The sequence below is a fragment of the Capra hircus genome, chromosome 21, assembly GCF_001704415.2.
Source record: "Capra hircus breed San Clemente chromosome 21, ASM170441v1, whole genome shotgun sequence".
NCBI lineage: Eukaryota > Metazoa > Chordata > Mammalia > Artiodactyla > Bovidae > Capra > Capra hircus.
In genome coordinates this window covers 33,244,423-33,254,118 of record NC_030828.1, presented here as the reverse complement: position 1 = coordinate 33,254,118, position 9,696 = coordinate 33,244,423, and the positions used below count along the sequence as shown (strand labels likewise).

The 9,696-nt window shown below is 52.5% G+C and overlaps 1 protein-coding gene across 2 annotated transcripts; it reads left to right on the top strand.

Annotated features, from left to right (window-relative positions):
• MPI (mannose phosphate isomerase) lies at positions 389–7,710 on the top strand. 2 transcript variants are annotated; one of them, XM_005695127.3, is made up of 8 exons: positions 389–466; positions 964–1,091; positions 2,434–2,634; positions 3,375–3,516; positions 4,145–4,327; positions 5,657–5,830; positions 6,519–6,727; positions 7,027–7,710. In XM_005695127.3, exons 1-8 carry the CDS (start codon positions 451–453, stop codon positions 7,243–7,245), a joined length of 1,272 nt encoding a protein of 423 aa, XP_005695184.1. In that variant the 5' UTR covers positions 389–450; the 3' UTR covers positions 7,246–7,710. The 2 variants fall into 2 exon arrangements, with proteins under 2 accessions (XP_005695184.1, XP_005695185.1); XM_005695128.3 differs by lacking the exon at positions 964–1,091 and having other exon boundaries at positions 392–466.

The window sequence follows — 9,696 nt, the reverse complement described above, 5'->3', positions numbered from 1 at the left end:
TGGGAAAGATTGAGGGCAGTAGAGGAGGGCGACAGAGGACGAGATGGTTGGATGGCATCACTGACTCAATGGACATGAGTTTGAGTAAGCTCCGGGAGTTGGTGATGGACAGGGAGGCCTGGAGTCCTGCAGTTCACGCGGTCGCAAAAAGTCTGATAGAACCTAAGAGACAGAAAAAGAACAACAATAAATACGTGTCCGGTGAAGGAACGAGCAAAAAAAATGCTGAGACCTCAGATTGCCGGCTGGAAGGCTCTGTACTTGTGGGGGTTCCTTCTGAGAGCGGGAGTGTGGGAGAGGGATTTAGCCTGCCCGCAGTGGCCACACCTGGCACTCAGACGTCCGAGAAGGCGAGAGAACTACATTTCCCATGAATCTCTGAGGGCAGAGAGGTCGAGGGTGCTGCCGGGAAAGATATACGTGCTAGAAGACCGGTCCGAGGCCTCGAGGATGGCCGCTCAGCGAGGTGGGCTGTTGACTGGGGTGCCAGCGAGAGTGGGGATGGATTGCGCCCGACCCTTCCTGACCTAATACGGCAGGTCGAACTCCGCCCCAGCCCCTCGGGGCTCTGCGGAAAGATGAATGGGCGCCGGGAAGAGGAGGGGGCACCCGCGATGGGGATCGAGCCCTTATTGCAGCCCTCGAAAGGGGGTTTTGAGGGGAGACGGTTGCGCCTGGGTTACTTCTAGACTGGGTGCAGTGGAATAGGTTCCTCTCACGCCCTCCGCGTCACCGTAACGCAGTTATCTGCCTCAGGTCAGCAGGAGATCCTTACTACCCGTCTTACAGACGGGAACATCGAGGCATGCAGAAGAGAAGGGTCTCAACTCACAACCTACAAACTCTTTATTTGACTCTATCCCTCAGATAAAACCCTCAGCTCAGGTCTGGTTCCCCTGGGACAGGAGGGTCAGGCCTCATGAGTGGGGTGGAAACTAACGCTCTGTCTGTACCCCCACCCAGTATTCCCACTTTCCTGTGTGGTGCAGCAATATGCCTGGGGAAAGTTGGGTTCCAATAGTGAAGTGGCCCGGCTGCTGGCCAGCAGTGACCCACTGGCCCAGATCTCAGAGGACAAACCATATGCAGAGGTGAGACCCCGGCTGTATTTCAGCCTACTCGACCAGCAGGTGGGAGGAAGGGACTCCTCTATCAAAGGGGCTGAGGCAAGTCTTGTGAATCTGAGGGGAAGGGGAGGCAGAAAAGGGAGAGGAGACCTTCTTAGGGCTTCAGATCTGTGCAGGTTGATGAACCCAGATGGCAGCACAAAAAGAAGTGAGGTTTTGTCATAATAGACTGAAATTTCCAGTAACCTCCTTCCTTCCCCAAGGAACTGTCAGCACTTACTGAATTTTATTTTATTGAAGTATAGTTGATTTACAATGTTGTGTTAATTTCTTCTGTACAACAGAGTGACTCAGTTATGTGTGTGTGTGTGTGTGTGTGTGTGTGTGTGTTAAGTCACTTCAGTCGTGTCTGACTCTGCAACCCTACGAACTGTAGTCTGCTAGGCTCCTCTGTCTGTGGGATTCTCCAGGCAAGAATACTGGAGTGGGTTGCCATTTCCTCCTCTAGGGGATCTTCCTGACCCATATTCTTTTCCATTATGATTTGTCACAGAATATTGAATATAGTTTCCTGTGCTATACAGAGGGGTTTCCCAGATGGTGCCAGTGCCTGCCAATGCAGGAGACGTGGGTTCAATCCCTGGGTCGGTAAGATCCCCTGGAGGAGGGCATGGCAACCCACTCCAGTGTTCTTGCCTGGAGAATCACATGGACAGAGGAGCCTGGTGGGCTACAGTCCATAGGGTCACAAAAAGTCTAACACAACTGAAGCGATGTAGCACACACACACGTGCTATACAGTACGACCTTGCTGCTTCTTTTATTTTCTGTTTTTAGCATTTACTGAATTTTAATTCAGCCCTCCTCGACAATTATAATTTTTACTTTGACTGACTTTTTTAATAACCTAAAATACACAGTTATCCTGCCCATTTAGTAAAGGAAAAGCCAAAACACAGGAAGGCATTAGCTTCTGCTTCTGAGATTGGAATAAATGAATGTTAACCCCTCACAGAGCCATTTGAGAGTTAGAGCTTTTCAGTGACCTTGACAGTTGTAGGTTTCGTTCTCGTCATTGGACAGATGAGAAAACTGAGACCCAGAGACAATACATTAAAACTAGCCCAAGCTTCCGCAGCTGGTTGGAGGCAGAGCCTCAACTAGAGCTTGGGTGTCCTGACTCCTGGTACTCTGTAGTCTGCTGCCCCTGGTATGTCTGTGATGTTATGAACATTTATACCCAGTCCTATGAGGCCTGTCTCAGGACTTGGCTGCCTTACGGGGAGCACAGGGTAACGGAGCAGGGCAGGCCAATGGGTGGTGCCAGGTTCTGCCTTTGTACCTCCCAAGTTTCCTGTTTTTACAGCTGTGGATGGGGACCCACCCCCGGGGAGATGCCAAGATCCTCGACAACCGCATCTCACAGAAGACCCTAGGCCAGTGGATTGCTGATAATCAGGACAGCTTGGGTTCGAAGGTCAAGGACACCTTTAATGGCAAACTGCCCTTCCTCTTCAAAGTGCTTTCAGTTGAAACGGCCCTGTCCATCCAGGCACACCCGAACAAGGTACAGCATCAGAGTAGCGCACGGAGGTCAGGTTAGAGAAGAGCTTAAGAGTCAAGACTCTTGTGCAGCTTTTACTTCTGCTTTTACCCTGCCCATGCCAGGCTCCAGCCCAGAATTAAATCCGAGCCTGACAACTCCCAGTTTAGCTCTGCAAGGCCTATTGCCAGTGACTTGTGGCAGCTAAGTCTTAAGTGGACAGCTGACCAGCCTGTGCCATGGCAGCTTCTCCACGCTTGTTCCTGGCTCCCCTCAGCAAACCCCAGCCCAGCCAATTCATATCTGCCCTTTTTCCACCTGACTCTCTCAGAGTTCACCTTCCAAGGCACAGCAGTTACCCTAGTCATGGCCTTAATTCCACTCCTGTGGTCTTTCTGCACAAGCCTGTGTGTGAGTCATAGCTTAAGCATTTGTCTGTCCAAACTTCATGAGCAAAGAAGACCCAGAGAAGAGAGGGATTTACCCAAAGTTACACAGCTTGTTAGTGTCAGAGCTTGGCTTGGTATTTGGGTCTTCTGGTTAGTAGACCTCTTAAAGTCTGCCCCAGCTCTCCCCCAGAGTTGATCCATGTGCCTGCCTTGGGTTGGCTGAACCCTGAGTTTCTGAATTATGCTTTGACTGGGCTCAGTGCCAAAGGCAGGAAGCTAACTAGGGAGGGTCAAGAACAAGGGCTGGTGGGGACTGGTGTCTTGCTGGGTGATGGCTGCACCTAACCAGCCTCCTCTCCCTTGCCCATCCCACAGGAGCTGGCAGAGAAGCTGCACCTCCAGGCTCCACAGCACTACCCCGATGCCAACCATAAGCCAGAGATGGCAATTGCCCTCACCCCCTTCCAGGGCTTATGCGGCTTCCGGCCAGTTGAGGAAATTGTGACCTTTCTAACAAGTAAGATTGGGCAAAATGCTAAGAGCCTGCATACTGGACCTAGGATGCAAGGGCAACCCGGGGCAGAGCTGGAGGCTGAGAACAGAGGCTGAGTGTTCCAGGAACTGAAGGGCTGGTTGGCCTCATGAATTTTTAAAAAATGATTTGTATATGTATTTGGCTACATCAGGTCTTTATTGTGGCAGGCGGGATCATCACTGCATCAAGCGGAACCTTTCATTACATTGCACGGGCTCTCTAGTTTGTGGCATACAGGCTCCAGGGTGCTCAGGCTCAGTAGTTGCAGTGCTCAGGGTTAATTGCTCTGCGGTATGTGGGATCTTGGTTCCCCAACCAGGTATTGAACCCTCATCTCCTTCATTGCAACGCAGATTCTTAACCACTGGACCACCAGGGAAGTCCCGTGGCCTCATGAATTCTTGATGTTCCTGGGGGAGGCTCGTGAGACCAGGCTCAGGTGTGGTTGCTGAGGGCTGGTCATGAGCAGTAAGTTTTCACAGCAAAACTTACATAGCATTGCCTGGCTCCTTGGTTAGGAATGAGACAGGGAGGCCTCCTCCAGCTTTCCACGTTTGCGGGTTCCATCTTAACCATACCTGATGCAGGTCCTGGCCTGACCTTCCTGCAGAGGTGCCGGAATTCCAGTTTCTAATTGGAGACAACGCAGCAGCGCAGCTGAAGCAGAGCCTGAGCCAGGACTCCGAGGCCGTGACTTCTGCTCTGCGGAGCTGTTTCTCCCACCTGATGAAGAGCGAGAAGAAGGTGGTGGTGGAGCAGCTGAACCTGTTGGTGAAGCGGATCTCGCAGCAAGGTGGGTGTCTTAGGCCTGAACGCAGTGCCCCTTCCTGGGCCCCTGGCAGAGTGGCTCGGCTGTAGGAATAGGGTTCTCAACCCCTTTACTCAAGTAGAACACCAAATGGGTCTGACTTAGATGGTCTGTTAGCAACTTAGCATTTCTTTCCCAGTCTTTCTGGAACAGGGCCCTGCTGCTTCTTACCTGGTTATCTCCTTTAGATAGGTGGAGACAGGCTGGCCTGGAAAAGTACTAGGCTGTCTCTCACCTGGGCATTCTGAGATTTCTCAGCCCTAGAGCTGCTGTCCAAAGGGTTTTATACTTTGGGGCTGGAGAACAGGAAGGAGATAAAAGCATCCAAAAACCTGAAGTCCTGAGCTCTCAATCAGTAGATCTTTCCTTAAATACCTGCTCTGGGCCCAACCTTGGGCTAGGAAGGAGAGTTCAGGAAATGACTTTGATGGGTGTGGTTGTGTCAACTTTGGGTTTGGAAGTTAATACAAGCAGTAAAGAGCAAGGCAGAATGGACTCTGCTAGGAGCTTATATGGCACACATGATGAGCTCCAGCTCCTCCTCCACTCTGCTTTTAGAGACGCCCCCACCACACACAGTTAAGGAAACCCAGCTCACTGCCCTCCCCTCCTCCCCGCAATTCCCACCAAGCCTTCCCTCACTGCTCTAGCCCAGGCTGAGCTCCTTCTCCCCTGGTCAGCCTGGGACACATTTCCATCTTGGTTGCATCCTGCCTCATGCTCTCTGGGGTGACCAACCATCACTGTTTGCCAGGGACTAAGAGATTGTCAGTGTTAAGGGGAAAGGCCTGGGCTAACTGGGACAGTCAGTCACCCCATGGGGAACCCTTGGGTTCTCTCCTAACTAGATTTTTAAGCTCCTAGAGCAGTTGTCTCAACCAGGGGACACTGGAAGTGTGGAGGGATCTTTGGTTGTCAAACCTGGGTTTGTGGTGCTAGTGATGTTTTGTAGGTGGGGGCCAGGGATACTACTAGACATCCTATAGTACATAGGACAGGCCCCACAACAGTTACCTGGCCTCAAATGTCAGTAATGCTGAGGCTGAGAAGCGCTGTCTAAAAGGACTACACTCTAGCCCTTTTAGTGGTGGGCATATCAGTAGTCAAAATGGGAAAAATGCATCTGTGTAGGCTGGAATAGCAAGGAAGCCTGGCCCCCACAGGGTGGGGGATGTGACTAGAACATGCCCACCTGTTCCTGGATTCCTGGACTAGGGTCTTCTCTGGGACTCTCTCTGGCCAGGGGGTGGGGTGGGGAGATGTGAATGCCCTCAAGGGTTACTGAGTAGCCTTGGGGTGCTCTGTGCCCCTCAGTGGCTGCTGGAAACAGCATGGAGGACATCTGTGGGGAGCTCCTGCTGCAGCTGCACCAGCAGTACCCGGGTGATATCGGATGCTTTGCCATCTACTTCCTGAATCTGCTTACCCTGAAGCCGGGGGAGGCCATGTTTCTGGAGGCCAACGTGCCCCATGCCTACCTGAAAGGAGGTGAGCCGCATTTCAGCAGTGAGCCCCACGGCCCACCCCCTCAGGCCTTGTTTCTCCGTCTGGACAGAACAGGAGGTGGTGGTGGAGGAGACTGCCTTTAAAGTCCCACCCAGCTCTGAGCTCCCAGGACTCCTGGGATCAGCAGGGAGGTGACCAGTCGGGAGATGAATGCCAGCTCAGTGCTGGACACTGGTTGGATCCTCACACCACCCCTGTGAGCTCAGGACACCCTCATGTTAAGCCCTGTCAATGTGTGCCAACCGCAGTTTGAATCCAAGCCTCTGTTGGATCAAGGCCATTGTTCTCGCCCCTGCATCACAGTGCCTTCACACGTCTATCGCATCTATGCAGAGATTTTTGTTAAAAAACACATTGCCACAGAAGGGTGTCACACTTTGATGGTTGTCTGCTTATCCACTTGTGGACAGGATTCTTTAGTAGAAGGGAAGAATACAATGTCTCCAGAGGGTTGGAGCTCCCCCAGGGGTAAACATGACTCCCCTTGAGAGTGGTGGGTGACATCACCTGTTTTTGGTAACTGTTATCTTAGCCCATTCTCACAGAAGATGCTGTTCATACAGTTTCATCTAATGCTGCTGGGAGCTCATGGCACTCAGGTTAAGAAAGCCCAGCCCTGGAGAGCCAACCTCCAAGGCACCCTCAGCACATGCCCACTGTCTGTCCCTAGACTGCGTGGAGTGCATGGCATGTTCAGATAACACAGTGCGTGCTGGCCTGACACCCAAGTTCATCGATGTGCCAACTCTGTGTGAAATGCTCAGCTACACCCCCAGCCCCAGCCAGGACAGGCTCTTCCCTCCAGCACGGAGCCCAGAAGACCCCTACCTCTCTGTCTACAATCCCCCTGTGCCAGACTTCACCGTTATGAAGGTGGAGGTGAGTGAGGGCCGTGGTTTTTCTTGTGTGGCATGCAGAACCCTGGCAAGGCTCCCGTGTGGGGTGTGCCCGGGGCTGGGCTTCCTTTCTGCCATGCTCACGTAGTGGGCAACTGCTGCAGGGCCTGCCTGTGCCTCTCTGTACAGGGACCAGATGGGCCTTCGTGCTGGGGAAAGCCTGAGCAGCAGGGCAGGAGGCGGCAGAGCTCCCCCTCTCACTGCCCTTGGGGTGGTCCTGGGACCCCTGGGAGCTAACAGCAGCTCAGACCCTGCTCTGTCGTGTCGTTTCTTCCTGCCCAGGTACCTGGCTCTGTCACTGAATACAAGGTCTTGGCCCTGGACTCTGCCAGCATTCTCCTGGTCGTGCAGGGGACAGTGACAGCCAGCAGCCCCACAGCCCAGGCAACAATCCCCCTGAAACGTGGCGGGGTGCTCTTCATTGGGGCCAACGAGAGTGTCTCACTGAAGCTCACTGTGCCTGAGGACCTGCTGATGTTCCGTGCCTGCTGCCTGCTATAGAGGCCACAGCCTTCCTGGCTCTCCTCTGCTAGTCACCCTACATCCTGGCCAGCCTCACCTCCGCAGACCCAGCCCAGATCCCTTCCCTGCTCTGGGCTCCTTGAGTACACCCTGAAAGACTGGGGGAGAAGAGCTTGAAGGTGGTGACTCCTGAGCAGGCCGAGGCTGAACCGTCTTCTTCCTGGTAGGAGGGGCCCATGTGAGGACTGAGAGCTGATACTCCCCTTGGATCTCGCCACACTGGAGCCAGGCTCTCCTCAGAGCTCAAGAACAGCAGCCCTGTCCCAGCCTATGGCATTAGGCAGACTGGTGAGATCTAGGATTAGCTCAGCAGCAGTCACAGCAAGGTAGGTAATTAATCTGTAAGAATATAGGCTTCTGCAGTGCAGAGGGAAAAGGGTAGCTCTGTGGCCTGATGCCGCTCTGTTAAAGCAATTAAAGATTACTTGTTTGAGGTCTGTGGGCTAAAGAGCACTCAGCCTTTGGCATTTCAGTCCCTGAAGTGGGCTGAAGGAGCCCTCCGTGGATGTTGTCCAGTTTTTGCTTTATTCAGGTTTCAGACAGCTCCCTGAGGTAGGCAGAGGCTTCTATGGGACAGGTAGCCCACTGTAGCCTCAGTGGCAGAGCTTGCAGGCAGGCCTCAGGCCCCCTAGCCTTGCATACAGTGGAAGGTGTGTCTAAAAAAAGGAACTGTCGGTGCAGGATTCTTCTCTCCAATGTTTTAGTTGGCTTTAGGGCGAGACAGGGAACCCTGGTGTGCTGCAGTCCATGGGGTCACAGAGTCAGACTCGACTGAGCAACTGAAGTGCACTGAACTGAGGGCAAGGGCTGGGCTTCCCTAGTAGCTCAGCTGGTAAAGAATCTACCTATAATGCAGGAAACCCCCGGTTCGATTCTGGATTGGGAAGATCCCCTAAAGAAGGGATAGGATAGGCTACCCACTCCAGTATTCTTGGGCTTCCCTGGTGGCTCAGACAGTAAAGACTCCGCCTGTGATGTGGGAGACCTGGGTTCAATCCCTGGGTTGGGAATATCTGCTGGAGGAGGGCATGACAACCCACTCCAGTATTGCCTGGAGTATCCCCATGGATAGAAGAATCTAGCAGGCTGCAGTCCATGGGTCGCAGAGTCAGACATGAGTGAGCGACTAAGCATAGCATAGGGCAGGATCATGCACTAAGATCAGCAGCCTGGATCTGGCCACGCCCTTTCTTTGCATACCATTCAGCTGCTTTTCAGGCTACAATGGCAAAGCTGAGTCGGTGCACCAGACTGTATGGCCCGCAAAGCCAAAAGTACTCACTGGTCCTTCACAGAGAAAGGTTGTCAACCACTTCTTTAGAGCACATTCAGTCACTGCAGAAGTGGGGACTGAAGGACAGGACAATCCAACTTGTGTTGTGAAGAGAAACCTAGTTCCTTTTTTCCTTCAATGGCAGGAGGAACCTACACGGGCATCTACTGTCCCTGTGCTTACCCTCTAGAGGTGGGACACCCTCTGCAGGAGGTTGTATAGCTGTGTTTTGCCACTGTGGTTTCTGACTGGCAGTCTTAGCTCCTGTCATCCCAGACTAAGCAGACACCCAGGCTAGTGGCTCCTTCCTGTTGATAAGGGATTATTCTCACACAAAAGCATCTTTCTGGGCCATTGCCCACATTGCTGCTACTGCTAAGTCGCTTCAGTCGTGTCCGACTCTGTGCGACCCCATAGACGGCAGCCCACCAGGCTCCTCTGTCCCTGGGATTCTCCAGGCAAGAATACTAGAGTGGGTTGCCATTTCCTTCTCCAATGCATGCATGCATGCTAAGTCGCTTCAGTTGTGTCTGACTCTGTGCAACCCCATGGACAGCAGCCCACCAGGCTCCTCTGTCCACAGGATTCTCTAGGCAAGAGTATGTCCACATTAGACCTGTACAATAGAATTCCAGGAAACTACCTGCAAAAAATTTTAGCCCCTCTGTTTTTGGGGTTTTTTGCCTCCAATAAATTTTCTTCAGCTGAAAAAAATCAAGCAAACAAAAATGCCTCCCATAAACCAAAAACAAAAAAACCTGAGAAGGGTCTGCCAAAGGGAACTCATTCTAAAGAGAAGTGATAAGGTAGCTCAGTGATAAAGAACGCACCTGCCAATGCAGGAGACATGGGTTTGATCCCTGGGTTGGGAAGATCCACTGGAGAAGGAAATGGCAAACCACTCCAGTGTTCTTGCCTGGGAAATTCCATGGACAGAGCAGCCTGGTGGGCTACAGTCCATGGGGTCACAAAACAGATATGACTTCCATGGTCTCCAATGAGGGCTGAAAATGGCACCCACTGGGAACAGGAGAAAGGAGGGGTGGCCCTTGGCAGAATGGTCACAGTTAGGGCTGTTAGGCTACTTCTTCATTTCAGAATTCAGAAGGGGCAATGGCCATGGTCTAGGCTTTTCTTAAAAATCCTGTGGCAACACA